This window comes from Ranitomeya imitator, chromosome 3 (genome assembly GCF_032444005.1).
Source record: "Ranitomeya imitator isolate aRanImi1 chromosome 3, aRanImi1.pri, whole genome shotgun sequence".
Lineage (NCBI taxonomy): Eukaryota > Metazoa > Chordata > Amphibia > Anura > Dendrobatidae > Ranitomeya > Ranitomeya imitator.
The window spans coordinates 103,419,624-103,435,302 of NC_091284.1; the positions used below are offsets into that span (position 1 = coordinate 103,419,624).

Consider the following 15,679-nt stretch of genomic DNA (forward strand, 5'->3'; position numbering starts at 1 on the left):
GTCTGCATTCCAAATGATGCTCCTTCCCTTCCGAGCCCTCCCATGCGCCCAAACGGTGGTTCCCCCCCACATATCGGGTATCAGCGTACTCAGGACAAATTGGACAACAACATTTAGGGTCCAATTTCTCCTGCTAACCTTGGAAAAATACAAAACTGGGGGCTAAAATATAATTTTTGTGGAAAAAAAAATATTTTTTATTTGCATGGCTCTGCGTTATAAACTGTAGTGAAATACTTGGGGGTTCAAAGCTCTCACAACACATCAAGATGAGTTCCTTAGGGGGTCTACTTTCCAAAATGGTGTCACTTGTGGGGGGTTTCTACTGTTTAGGTACATTAGGGGCTCTGCAAACGCAATGTGACGCCTGCAGACCATTCCATCTAAGTCTGCATTCCAAATGGCGCTCCTTCCCTTCCGAACCCTCCCATGCGCCCAAACGGTGGTTCCCCCCCACATATGGGGTATCAGCGTACTCAGGACAAATTGGACAACAACTTTTGTGGTCCAATTTCTCCTCTTACCCTAGGGAAAATACAAAACTGGGGGCTAAAAAATAATTTTTGTGGGAAAAAAATTTTGTTTTATTTTTATGGCTCTGCATTATAAACTTCTGTGAAGCCCTTGGTGGGTCAAAGTGCTCACCACACATCCAGATAAGTTCCTTAGGGGGTCTACTTTCCAAAATGGTGTCACTTGTGGGGGGTTTCAATGTTTAGGCACATCAGTGGCTCTCCAAACGCAACATGGCGTCCCATCTCAATTCCTGTCAATTTTGCATTGAAAAGTCAAACGGCGCTCCTTCCCTTCCGAGCTCTCCCATGCGCCCAAACAGTGGTTTACTGCCACATATGGGGTATCAGCGTACTCGGGACAAATTGGACAACAACTTTTGAGGTCCAATTTCTTCTCTTACCCTTGGAAAAATAAAAAATTGGGGGCAAAAATATAATTTTTGTGAAAAAATATGATTTTTTATTTTTACGGTTCTGCATTATAAACTTCTGTGAAGCACTTGGTGGGTCAAAGTGCTCACCACACCTCTAGATAAGTTCCTTAGGGGGTCTACTTTCCAAAATGGTGTCACTTGTGGGGGGTTTCAATGTTTAGGCACATCAGTGGCTCTCCAAACGCAACATGGCGTCCCATCTCAATTCCTGTCAATTTTGCATTGAAAAGTCAAACGGCGCTCCTTCCCTTCCGAGCTCTCCCATGCGCCCAAACAGTGGTTTACTGCCACATATGGGGTATCAGCGTACTCGGGACAAATTGGACAACAACTTTTGAGGTCCAATTTCTTCTCTTACCCTTGGAAAAATAAAAAATTGGGGGCAAAAATATAATTTTTGTGAAAAAATATGATTTTTTATTTTTACGGTTCTGCATTATAAACTTCTGTGAAGCACTTGGTGGGTCAAAGTGCTCACCACACCTCTAGATAAGTTCCTTAGGGGGTCTACTTTCCAAAATGGTGTCACTTGTGGGGGGTTTCAATGTTTAGGCACATCAGTGGCTCTCCAAACGCAACATGGCGTCCCATCTCAATTTCTGTCAATTTTGCATTGAAAAGTCAAACTGCGCTCCTTCCCTTCCGAGCTCTCCCATGCGCCCAAACAGTGGTTTACTGCCACATATGGGGTATCAGCGTACTCAGGACAAATTGGACAACAACTTTTGAGGTCCAATTTCTTCTCTTACCCTTGGAAAAATAAAAAATTGGGGGCAAAAATATAATTTTTGTGAAAAAATATGATTTTTTATTTTTACGGTTCTGCATTATAAACTTCTGTGAAGCACTTGGTGGGTCAAAGTGCTCACCACACATCCAGATAAGTTCCTTAGGGGGTCTACTTTCCAAAATGGTGTCACTTGTGGGGGGTTTCAATGTTTAGGCACATCAGTGGCTCTCCAAACGCAACATGGCGTCCCATCTCAATTCCTGTCAAGTTTGCATTGAAAAGTCAAATAGCGCTCCTTCCCTTCCGAGCTCTCCCATGCGCCCAAACAGTGGTTTACTGCCACATATGGGGTATCAGCGTACTCAGGACAAATTGGACAACAACTTTTTGGGTCCAATTTCTCCTGTTACCCTTGGTAAAATAAAACAAATTGGAGCTGAAGTAAATTTTTTGTGTAAAAAAGTTAAATGTTCATTTTTATTTAAACATTCCAAAAATTCCTATTAAACACCTGAAGGGTTAATAAACTTCTTGAATGTGGTTTTGAGCACCTTGAGGGGTGCAGTTTTTAGAATGGTGTCACACTTGGGCATTTTCTATCATATAGACCCCTCAAAATGACTTCAAATGAGACGTGGTCCCTAAAAAAAAATGGTGTTGTAAAAATGAGAAATTGCTGGTCAACTTTTAACCCTTATAACTCCCTAACAAAAAAAAAAATTGGTTCCAAAATTATGCTGATGTAAAGGAGACATGTGGGAAATGTTACTTATTAAGTATTTTGTGTGACATATCTCTGTGATTTAATTGCATAAAAATTCAAAGTTTGAAAATTGCGAAATTTTCAAAATTTTCGCCAAATTTCCGTTTTTTTCACAAATAAACGCAGGTACTATCAAAGAAATTTTACCACTATCATGAAGTACAATATGTCACGAGAAAACAATGTCAGAATCACCAGGATCCGTTGAAGCGTTTCGGAGTTATAACCTCATAAAGGGACAGTGGTCAGAATTGTAAAAATTGGCCTGGTCATTAACGTGCAAACCACCCTTGGGGGTAAAGGGGTTAAAGTAAAAGTAGAGTAAATTGTGCAAATGTATTAGAATTCGTACACCATTTTAACAATTAGCTTCCTTTTTAGACTGTCCTAAAGTCAGAAATAAATCTGTACCTCTTACAGTATAAGCAGGCATAGATATGCACTAAAATCCCCTCCTCACATGTAAAGTGCTATAGAGTAAATGGAGTAATAATAATAATAATAATAATATGTTCACACGTTTAGTATTAGGTCAGTATTTTACCTCAGTATTTGTAAGCCAAAACCAGGAGTGCAATAATCAGAGGAAAAGTATAATAAAAACACCTCACCACTACTTATTTCTTAATTAGTCATAATTGGTAATTAATCATAAACTAGTCTATTTTTTTTATTTAGCTTGAGTCTTAATAGCAGGTGCTGTTAAACCTGTTCTGGCATTGTTTTAATTTTGCATTCTTTTTTTTTTCCTGTTTTTATTTGTTTATTTTTGTGCCGTGTGCTTTTGTACATCAAACATGACTTTATGGCCCTGATTCATCAGTGTTTTTGGCACATGCGCCTCTTAATGAATCAGACCCCAGCAGCCCCCTCAACACATCCAGCATAAACAATTGTGAATCGGGGTCTATATGCATCCAAATGGTTTTAATAAACACTCTGGCCTTGATTCATCAAAGCGGCGATGTTAGAATTATGGCTTAAAATGCTTTGAAAAGGCTCAAAAATTATGTGCAACGCTGAAATGTTGTCATTTTTGACATTACACACAGGTGTTCGCCATGTTCTCCAAACTGGGAGTAGCTTGGTCAGGGCGGTGGCGTTGCTGGGTGTGACAATTCACACTCATCAAATTCATGAGGAGCTGCGTCGTGCCTTACGCCAGAAGTCTTACTCCAGCTCTTGAGTGGAGTGAGGCTCTCGGAGACACATGCCAATTATCAGACATGCCTGAGTCAATGAGAGGTGGGCACCTTCCAATGAATCAGGCGCCTCTGAATCTAGCACTCCCCCTCGTACAGACTGAGCAAACAACGGCGGTCCTAATGAATCGGGGGCTTTATTGGAGGAGATATTTTACAAGGTGTGCTTCATATTTATTGGTGGCCACAACTTTTTGTCATATTCAGAAGAGTCATTAAAGCTGAGTTATTGGGAGCTGTCTATGTCAGGCCTCACACTGCACTCGCCCATACTCTGTGGCAGGGCCGGCTCCAGGTTTTTGAGGGCCTCGGGCGAAAGAGTCTCAGTGAGCCCCCCCTTTAACACATACCACGATTCATGATCGCATATAACACAGCCACGTAGTATATATTACAGCCCACGTAGCATATAACAGCCCATATAGTATATAGCACAGCCACATATTATATAACACAGCCCACGTAGTATATAACACGGCCCATGCAGTATATAGAACAGCCATGTAGTATATAGCACAGCCCACGTAGCATATAACAGCCCACGTAGTATATAACACGGCCCACGTAGTTTATAGAACAGCCATGTAGTATATAGAACAGCCCACGTAGCATATAACATCCTACGTAGTACATAAAACTGCCCACGTAGTATATAGAACAGCCATGTAGTATATAGCACAGCCCACGTAGCATATAACAGCCCACGTAGTATATGACACGGCCCACTTAGTATATAGAACAGCCATGTAGTATATAGCACAGCCCACGTAGCATATAACAGCCCATATAGTATATAGCACAGACACATAGTATATAACACGGCCTACGTAGTATATAGAACAGCCATGTAATATATAGCACTGCCCACGCAGCATATAACAGCCCATATAGTATATAGCACAGCCCACGTAGTACATAACACAACCATGTAGTATATAGCAGAGACTTGTAGTATACAGCACAGCCCCCCTACCCCCAAGAATGGCCCCATAGTCCAGTACTCACTGTTAGGCTGTGTGCACACGTTGCAGATTTTTGCGTTTTTTCCAATTTTTTCGCTATAAAAACGCTATAAAAACGAAAAAAAAACCATACATTATGCATCTCATCATTTAGAATGCATTCCGCAATTTTTGTGCACATGATGTGTTTTTTTCCGTGAAAAAAACGCATCGCAGTAAAAAACGCAGCATGTTCATTAATTTTGCGGATTTTTTGAGGATTTCCCACTATATTATTGCATTAGGAACCTCTGGAAAAATTTGCAAAAAAATGCACCAAAAACGCGGTAAAAAAGCATGCGTATTTCTTGCAGAAAATGTGCGGTTTTGCACAGGAAATTTCTGCAAGAAATCCTGAACGTGTGCACATAGCCTTATAGTTACAAAAAAAAAAAAACGCTCCTCACCTCTCAACGTGCCTGCGCTGCTCACTGCTCCGGTCTCAGCGGCTGCCGCTGCACTGCCTGACACACAGCGAGTGCACAATGACGTCATCGCGCACCCGCAGCGGCAGTGTCAGAGGCAGAGTGGGGAATGATAGGAGAGGGAGCGTCAGGTGACGCTCTCTCCTCCTTCATTTGCTTTGAACTTTACCGGCAGACGCCGGTATAGTTCAATGCAGCGGCGGAGGAGTTGGCGCTGGTGGCAGGCGGACCCCCCTGCCTCACAGAGGCCCCATAGCAGCTGCGTGATGTGCCGCTAGCTGAGGGCCCCTGGGGGAGTGGGGGCCCTAGGCAACTGCCTTCCCCTAACGCCGGCCCTGAATGGGCCCCCCTGTCTCGCCAGGGCCCAGGCATTTGCCCGGGTACGCCGGGTGCTGACGCCGGCCCTGCTCTGTGGTCACCTGATAAGTGTTATACAATGTAGAATAATATTAGTTTTCACAGAATATAATTTTTAGTACGATGATCATCACATTTTTCCATTGCAGAGTCATCGGTTGGTTAGCAATCTGAGGGGTCGAATCCAAGAACTTGAGGCCGATTTAGCAGAGCAGAAACATCTGAGGGAGCAGGCAGTGGATGAAAATGAGTTCCTACGCACAGAGTTGGAGGAGTTAAATAGGAAGAGAGAGGACACTGAGAAAGCCCAGAAGAGCCTGACTGAAATAGAAAGTAAGCAGCTAATGTTTAGATCATTTATCCTCTTGGGAAGTTTTGTAATTTAATTGATCGAAAATACTCTTCAATGATCTTTGCATTGTAAAAATCTATTTGGGCCTATTGACCCCATCCTTAAAGGGTTTGTCTGGCTTTATGGTACAAGTCTGCAGTCGCTCTGTATGGCATTCGGTGGGCCTGCTTTAATGTCCACAGGGTTTATCGCCTAGCTTTCCTAGGGAAATGAAATGTTCCTCAGGCCCTGTTCTCATTTAATGTATATGGAGATAGAAGCTCCCAACCCATGTATTAAGTTCTTTCTGATGCCGTATTATTATTTTTTTTTAATTTTGCCTTTCAAGAGCCATGACTTTTTATTTTTCTGTTGACCTAGTCATATGAGGGCTTGTGTTTAGCATAATGAGTTGTAATTTTGATTGACATCATTTAATCATTTAAGAACTGTCTTGTTTTTTTCATATGTCATTCGCTTAGTTGTGAAAAGGACTTTTAAACTTTGTTCTGCGGTTCAGTTTGGAAATGCCGATCCGAAATTCAGATAAATACCAAGCCAGAAACGCATCTAATGTGGTATAACACTGATGATAGCTGAGAGACAAACCTCCATGTGGGTGTAAGCCAGTGGTGGCGAACCTATGGCACACGTGCCTGAGGGGGCACACGGAGCCCTCCCTGCTGGCCCGCGCACCATTACTGTTATGCATCTGTGAAACGGGTCTGACGGGTGAGGAGCCAGCAGACACCAGCCCCTACTTCAGCTAGCTGTGCATCCGAGGACGCATGCATATCCAGCTGAAGTGTATTGCAGCTTGCCGCAATTCACGCTGCGGACCACTCAGAGGCCAGCAGCTGACGTCGGCGTACACGCGACTGGGTGTCTGTCAGTGACTTCATGCGCCCCTGTCGCTTGGACACTGAAGTCATCTGCAAGCTTCAGAAGACACGGCGGGGGAGAGGAAGGAAGATGAGTAGTGATGGGGGTGCCTATATATAAGGATGGGGCATATATATGAATTGTGGGAGCATATACAAGGATATGAGGTCCATTACTTGGATTGATGGGGCATATACAAAAATGGGGGGCATATACTAGGATGGCGGTATGTACATGGATGGGCGAGCATATACTAGGATGGAGACATATATATGGATTGGGGAAGCATATACAAGGAGGGGAGGTACATACAAGGAAGGAGAACATATACTAGGATGGGTACATATACATTGAATAGAGGAGCATGTACTAGGATGGAGGCATATACATGGATAGGGGAGCATGAACTAGGTTAGGGGTATATACATGGATGGGGAGCATGCACTAGGTTAGGGATATATACATGGATGGGGAACATATGCATGTACTAGGTTAGGGGTATGTACATGGATGGGGAGCATGTACTAGGTTAGGGGTATATACATGGATGGGGAGCATGTACTAGGTTAGGGGTATATACATGGATGGGGAGCATGTACTAGGTTAGGGGTATATACATGGATGGGGAGCATGTACTAGGTTAGGGGTATATACATGGATGGGGAGCATGTACTAGGTTAGGGGTATATACATGGATGGGGAACATATGCATGTACTAGGATGAAGGCCTATACATGGATGGAGGAGCATATACTAGGATGGGGGCATATAAATTGATTGGGGAGCATATACAAGGAGGAGGAGGAAACATACAACAATAGGGTAACATATACCAGGATGAGGAGCATATACTCTGTATGAGGTTTTTTTGTAAACTAAAGCCTCATTATTCAGGTTAAATTGCCGTGTTGGCACTTTACGATAAATACAGTTAGGGCCAGAAATATTTGGACAGAGACACAATTTTCGCGAGTTGGGCTCTGCATGCCACCACATTGGATTTGAAATGAAACCTCTACAACAGAATTCAAGTGCAGATTGTAACGTTTAATTTGAAGGGTTGAACAAAAATATCTGATAGAAAATGTAGGAATTGTACACATTTCTTTACAAACACTCCACATTTTAGGAGGTCAAAAGTAATTGGACAAATAAACATAACCCAAACAAAATATTTTTATTTTCAATATTTTGTTGCAAATCCTTTGGAGGCAATCACTGCCTTAAGTCTGGAACCCATGGACATCACCAAACGCTGGGTTTCCTCCTTCTTAATGCTTTGCCAGGCCTTTACAGCCGCAGCCTTCAGGTCTTGCTTGTTTGTGGGTCTTTCCGTCTTAAGTCTGGATTTGAGCAAGTGAAATGCATGCTCAATTGGGTTTAGATCTGGAGATTGACTTGGCCATTGCAGAATGTTCCACTTTTTGGCACTCATGAACTCCTGGGTAGCTTTGGCTGTATGCTTGGGGTCATTGTCCATCTGTACTATGAAGCGCCGTCCAATCAACTTTGCAGCATTTGGCTGAATCTGGGCTGAAAGTATATCCCGGTACACTTCAGAATTCATCCGGCTACTCTTGTCTGCTCTTATGTCATCAATAAACACAAGTGACCCAGTGCCATTGAAAGCCATGCATGCCCATGCCATCACGTTGCCTCCACCATGTTTTACAGAGGATGTGGTGTGCCTTGGATCATGTGCCGTTCCCTTTCTTCTCCAAACTTTTTTCTTCCCATCATTCTGGTACAGGTTGATCTTTGTCTCATCTGTCCATAGAATACTTTTCCAGAACTGAGCTGGCTTCTTGAGGTGTTTTTCTGCAAATTTAACTCTGGCCTGTCTATTTTTGGTATTGATGAATGGTTTGCATCTAGATGTGAACCCTTTGTATTTACTGTCATGGAGTCTTCTCTTTACTGTTGACTTAGAGACAGATACACCTACTTCACTGAGAGTGTTCTGGACTTCAGTTGATGTTGTGAACGGGTTCTTCTTCACCAAATTAAGTATGCGGCGATCATCCACCACTGTTGTCATCCGTGGACGCCCAGGCCTTTTTGAGTTCCCAAGCTCACCAGTCAATTCCTTTTTTCTCAGAATGTACCCAACTGTTGATTTTGCTACTCCAAGCATGTCTGCGATCTCTCTGATGGATTTTTTCTTTTTTTTCAGCCTCAGGATGTTCTTCTTCACCTCAATTGAGAGTTCCTTTGATCGCATGTTGTCTGCTCACAGCAACAGCTTCCAAATGCAAAACCACACACCTGGAATCCACCCCTGACCTTTTAACTATTTCATTGATTACAGGTTAACGAGGGAGACGCCTTCAGAGTTAATTGCAGCCCTTAGAGTCCATTGTCCAATTACTTTTGGTCTCTTGAAAAAGAGGACGCTATGCATTACAGAGCTATGATTCCTAAACCCTTTCTCCGATTTGGATGTGGAAACTATCATATTGCAGCTGGGAGTGTGCACTTTCAGCCCATATTATATATATAATTGTATTTCTGAACATGTTTTTGTAAACAGCTAAAATAACAAAACTTGTGTCACTGTCCAAATATTTCTGGCCCTAACTGTAAGTGGGTTTTTGGGTTGCAGTTTGAGCACTCGGTCAAGGTTCGCTATCACTGGTGTAGGCAGCGGTTATTAGTCGCGCCAGCACTGCTTATGTCTTTAATGAGCTAATAGTTTGGGGGCTGCTAATGTGAAGATCATATAAATTCCTTTTTCTGTTTCAGGAAAATCCATAGCAAATGAGCAGCGATATACCAAGCTGAAGGAGAAATACGCAGAGCTGGTTCAGAGCCATGCAGATCTTTTGAGAAAGGTGCTTGATTCTTATTTTTTTAAGAAGGAAGGAGTAATGAATGCCTGCTGGTCATCTCTGATTTTGCTTATCTCCTGGAGAAAGGAAGGACAGGTGATGTCCCAGAGTTTCTCCTGCTGGAGAGACATCCCCATTCAGATACATGGTTTGGATTTTTCAGTTGGGAGACATTTCTTCTCCTGATCTCCATTGATATGAATAGGATATCTCTGCAGTATCCGTCATAGTCACAAAGAGAAGAGTCACAGCTGTATAACTCGGACGAGGATTGCAACGCAATGTACGGGTGGGCCGTCAGTTCAGAGAGACGTTGGCCAATCCTATTCCATTGTGATCCTTGTCCAAGTTATATGGCCATATGACTCTTTTGTAAGTGTACAGCATGCAGTAAAAATGGCATAAGAGACTGCAATGATCGTTGAGTGCCATGGCCTTTTGAACAAATGATCAAATGGGGGTGCAGAACGTTTGACCCCCAGTGATTAGATATTAAACAATAATTATCCCAAAGATAAACCATTAATATGTTAAAACTAGAAACTCCCTTAAGTTCAATGTACAATCCTGAATTTTGTTTTGAAAAGATAAGTACATTCAAAATTTTGGGATAAATACTCCAGGAAAACTGCCATTTTTCTTTTTTTGTTTTCATATTTTTTGCGTTTTTCTCTCATTGTCTTCCATGAGTCATAATTCTTTTGTTGGCATAGCCTTATGAAAGTTGTTTTTTTTTTGCATGATGAGTTGTAGTTTTGAATGATACCATTAATTTTAATATATAATATACTGAAAAGTGGGAAAAATACAAATGGGGTGGAGTAAAAAAAAAAAAGCAGTACCGCAGCAATTTTTAATGGCCGCTCAGCTAGACTGACAGGTCTCCCTATGTATGTGTATAAGGAGAGGCCTGTCAACCTAGCTGAGCAGGCCGGGAGAGGTCTCAGTAACCTGTCACCACACTCCCACTTTTCAACTATATTTTTCTAAACTTTCTCATGTTTCAGAGTTAAATATACGTACATGTTTGTAATGAGGAGGTCGGTCTTTGATTCATGCTATCTATGGCTCAGGCAGCATGGATAATGTGATAGGTTCCCTATAATAGGGGCTGTGTAGGTGGGTTGTCTGCTGTATCTCCCGGTCTGCATCTTGGTAGTGAAAATGACCATTCTAAATGGCTTCATCTTTCCAGGACATTACTGATCCTGATCCCCTGAAAATATTTCAAAGTAGTTCAAGGAGTTATTTCTCGTAGGATAATTGGCATCAAACAATAGCTAAACTATCTAAGCTGGCCAAGAGGGAAGGGGAACATTTATCTGTCCCAAACTTTGTTTTTTGGAATACACATTCAGGCCTCATTCACACGTCAGTATTTTTGCATCAGTGTTTGTAAGCCAAAGCCAGGAGTGGAACTGACAGAGAAAAAAAACTGTATTTGAAAAATTTACATCTGTTCTGTGTTTTTGGAGACACTCCTGGTTTGGCATACAAATACTGATGAAATACTAACCAAAAATACTAGTGTGTGAATGAGGCCCAATACAGAGTCCCTGCTGACCAATTCTTTTAGCATTTATCCAGTTGATGGCCCCTACCCACCCCAACTCGCTTGCTGAAACTCTTCATATCCCCCCCCCCATCCACAGCGCACACTATTAGGGTCTTTACTAGAGATGCGTGACACACTTATAACAAGATGTTTCCTCTCTATTTTCCATCCGGCCCTTTTCCTTCTTTTTTATGTCACTTAACTCCTGAAAGTATATTTAATTTTCTTCAAATCAAAAATTTTGCCCAAAAGCCTTTATCACGCTTTGTAGTCCCAACATCCTTAGCATTAGTAAAGTTGGCACCTCCTCTACACAGCTTTTTTCACTAATATTTTCCATTCTGCACAATGCCGATCTGGATCATTTGACCAGACAAATGTACGTGATGTGCAGCACGATGGCTCAGTGCTTATAACTGCAGACTTGCAGCGCTGGGGTCCTGGGTATAAATCTGACCTAGGATGACATCTGCCAGGAGTTTGTATGTTCTCCCCGTGTTTGCGTGGGTTTCCTCAGGGATTACCAGTTTGCTCCCACACTCCAAAGACCATACTGATAGGGAATCTAGATTGTGAGCCCCAATGGGGACTGCGATGATGATATCTGTAAAGCGCAGTGGAATATAAGTAAGTGATTAGATGCAAGTAATAATATGGTCAAACTTAGGTGATAACACAAGAAGGCCAATCTCTGAGAGGATAGAGACCTCTATGTGTGATATAAGGAGAATCAGTATAAATTACTTTGGTCTCACACTCTGGCACCTCTCGTGAATGTTTTCCTTTTGTCATGACATATCTGTAGAAACTTAAGTTTTCGCTCTTTTTATTTGTTAGAATGCTGAAGTCACAAAGCAGATGACAGTGTCCCGGGAAGCTCTGGGGGACGTGGAGCGATCCAAAAAGGAGCTTGAAGATTCATACCAACGCGTGAACGAGCATACACAGAGAAAAGTAATATCTATGAGAACGTCCCTTAAAGGAGTTATTTTATAATCACATTTTTGGTCATTGTGTGCTATCAGGGCATTTGTGCATCATAAAGAAGAGTCCCATATGTATATGTACCTCCAGTCCGGCGGAATTATGACATATTGCCATTAACCTAAGCCATCACTAGTATATACTAAAAATGTACCTGCCGTGGCCGCTGATTTTCTTGGATGATCTACACCATGTTCCAAATTATTATGCAAATGATATTTTTCTCGGATTTTCCTAAATGGTCAGTGCAAATGACAGTCAGTCTAATAAAAGTCATCACCCGTTAGATTATACATCGAATTTTATTGAAGAAACCTCCCAATGATAACAGTATAATCTCCAAAATTAATAAAAACTCAAAATGCACTGTTCCAAATTATTAGGCACAGTAGAATTTCTAAACATTTGTTTTAAAGAACTGAAAATGCTCATTTGTGGAATTTGCAGCATTAGGAGGTCACATTAGTCTGGAAAAACGAAGGCTAAGGGGTGATCTTATTTGAATGTATAAATATATGAGGGGACAGTACAAAGACCTTTCTGATGATCTTTTTAATCATAGACCTGAGACAGGGACAAGGGGGCATCCTCTACATCTGGGGGAAAGGAAGGTTTAATCATAATCACAGACGCGGATTCTTTACTGTAAGAGCAGTGAGACTATGGAACTCTCTGCCGTATGATGTTGTAATGAGTGATTCATTACTTAAATTTAAGAGGGGACTGGATGCCTTTCTGGAAAAGTATAATGTTACAGGGTATATACACTAGATTCCTTGTTAGGGTGTTGATCCAGGGAACTAGTCTGATTGCCGTATGTGGAGTCGGGAAGGAATTTTTTTTACCCAATGTGGAGCTTACTATTTGCCACATGGGTTTTTTTTGCCTTCCTCTGGATCAACATGTTAGGGCATGTTAGGTTAGGCTATGGGTTGAACTAGATGGATGTAAAGTCTTCCTTCAACCTTAATAACTATGTTACTATGTTACATTCACTGAACAAAAAAGCTATTTATAACGCCAAAACATCCTAACAGGACAAGTTACATGTTAACATAGGACCCTTCTTTGATTTCACGATTCTTGCATCCATTGAACTTGTGAGTTTTTGGAGATTTTCTGCTTGTATTTCTTTGCATGAAGTCAGAATAGCCTCCCAGAGCTGCTGTTTTGTTGTGAACTGCCTCCCACCCTCATAGATCTTTTGCTGGATGATACTCCAAAGGTTCTCTGTACGGTTGAGGTCAGGGGAAGATGGTGGCCACACCATGAGTTTATCTCCTTTTATGCCCATAGCAGCCAATGACTGAGAGGTTTCTTTGCAGCATGAGATGGGGCATTGTCAGCATGAAGATGATTTTGCTCCTGAAGGCACATTTCTGCTTTTTAGACCATGGAAAAAAGTTGTCAGTCAGAAACTCTATATACTTTGCAGATGTCATTTTCACGCCTTCAGGAACCTTAAAGGGCCCCACCAGCTGTTTCCCCATGATTCCGGCCCAAAACATGACTCCTCCATCTCCTTGCTGAAATTGCAGCCTTGTTGGGACAACATGGTTGCCATCCACCAACCATCCACTACTCCATCCATCGGGACTATCCAGGGTTGCTTGACACTCATCAGTAAATAGGACTGTTTGGAAATTAGTCTTCGTGTATGTCTGGGCCCACTGCAACTGAATCTGCTTGTGAACACTGTTTAGGGGTGGCCGAATAGTAGGTTTATGCACCACCGCAAGCCTTTGAAGGATCCTACTCCTTGAGGTTCGAGGTACTCCAGAGGCACCAGCAGCTTCAAATATTTATTTCCTGCTTTGTAATGGTATTTTGGCAGCTGCTCTCTTAACCCAATGAATTTGTCTGGCAGAAACCTTCCTCATTATGCCTTTATCTGCATGAACTCTGTCTGTGCTCTGTTTCAGTCACAAATCTCTTCACAGTATGATGATCACTCTTAAGTTTTCGTGAAATATCTTATATTTTCATACCTTGTCCAAGGCATTGCACTATTTAACGCTTTTCGGCAGCAGAGAGATCCTTTTTATTTCCCATATTGCTTGAAACCTGTGGCCTGCTTAATAATGTGGAACATCATTTGTAAGTAGTTTTCCTTTAATTAGAATCACCTGGAAAACTAATTATCGCATGTGTTTAAAATTGATTTCAGTGATCCATTGAGCCCTGAGACACAATACCATCCATGAGTTCATTTGAAAAACAAAACAATTAAATGTTTATGACACTTAAATCCAATTTTCATGATAATTTGGAGCACTGTGTACACGTAATACTCCATTTCCCCTGCAGTGGGCGCTGATCAGATGATCGCCCTGACACCTGCATTGTAAAGGAAGTTGCCTGTGATGACATAACTCCTTTATGATTGAACACTAGTGTTAGTTACTTGCAGACACGTTCAGGATAATCCTGCAGAATATGAGAACTGTGCTCCTGTCACATTAGAGGAGTGAATATGCCGTGTAAATACGGAGGGAAGCTTCAGGCCATGTTCACACGTTACTCATTTGAATAAGGCGAAATACACAATGAGCACGCTGTGGATATGAAATCCTAAAAACGCTTTCTTTTTGTATTTTTTTCTGCAACATTCAAATGGGATTTTGAAAACTCTATTTACCTGCATTACACTGTAAATTGCTGTGCATTTTAATTTTTAATTTTTTTTCCTCCATTTTTAGGCACAGGAGCAGATGCATCAGATGGATGAGCTACAGGGGGCGCTAGAGAGCAGCAAACAGGACGTTCAGCTCCTTCAGAGCAGCATAGAAACCTGTAAAGAGGTGAGAGCAGAGCAGCAGCCGTCTCTATCATTACCTGAGCATGAGTCAACAGAGAATCCATAAGTGAGCTCGTCTGACAGCAGGACCTGCATCCATTATCCCCAATCATATTCCAAGCTGATTTATGAACAAACCAAAGTTGAACTTGTGTGTTTTCCAACATAAAGGTTACAAGCGGCCTCGCAACCATTGCGAAAAAAACTAGATGGTGACTTATTTGGCCACAGTGAGAAATGTTGTTGATGTGTTTTCCCTGTAGGAGCATCAATAACCATTGACTGAGAACCGTTACTCAGTGCTTCAGACTGTAGTCCTCCTGACCAGTGGAGCGACGTCTCCATTTTCATCTTCTCGGTCCATAGCTGTGCATTATTACAGAGCTGATCGCACTCGCTTTTATGTCTTTTCAGGATTGTCTCTCACAACTTAAAGAACTTGAGGAGGGTTTTCTACAGCGACTGATGCAGGAGGTGGAAGGAATCATCCAAGAAGCGCTGCAGCAGCTAGATGAGCCTCTGTACACCAGCGGCAGCGTCTCTACAGGTGAGGGCACGGTCCCAAGAAACGTCTTATTACCGTGTGAGGATCTGACTTCTAGAAATCCACTAATCCGAGATTATTTTTCAGACTTTTTAATCTCCAGAACGGTGGCAGCAGTAGACAGCACTGAGAAATTAGACGAGGCTTGGAAGAGACACATGACGGACACTTCAGGTGAGAAGAAAAGATGGGAGAGGACCAAAAGCTGTACAGAGTGTAGCAGGCAAGTGGAGGAAATGTATGGTAGTCAGACTGGACAGGAGGAGAACGAGGGAAGACGCACATTTGTAGGATAAAGTTGTAAAAGGCAGAGGGAACTGGAAGGATTTGC

General features: G+C 42.1%; 1 protein-coding gene across 1 annotated transcript in view; it reads left to right on the forward strand.

Annotated features, from left to right (window-relative positions):
• HIP1 (huntingtin interacting protein 1) overlaps window positions 1-15,679 on the forward strand; it is a 174,755-nt gene that overhangs the window by 125,626 nt on the left and 33,450 nt on the right. Inside the window, exons 14-19 of the mRNA XM_069761248.1 lie at window positions 5,577-5,760; window positions 9,383-9,471; window positions 11,861-11,977; window positions 14,707-14,808; window positions 15,219-15,351; window positions 15,436-15,522. Of these exons, the coding sequence (XP_069617349.1) occupies window positions 5,577-5,760; window positions 9,383-9,471; window positions 11,861-11,977; window positions 14,707-14,808; window positions 15,219-15,351; window positions 15,436-15,522 (712 nt within the window). The remainder of the gene's footprint in view (window positions 1-5,576; window positions 5,761-9,382; window positions 9,472-11,860; window positions 11,978-14,706; window positions 14,809-15,218; window positions 15,352-15,435; window positions 15,523-15,679) is intronic.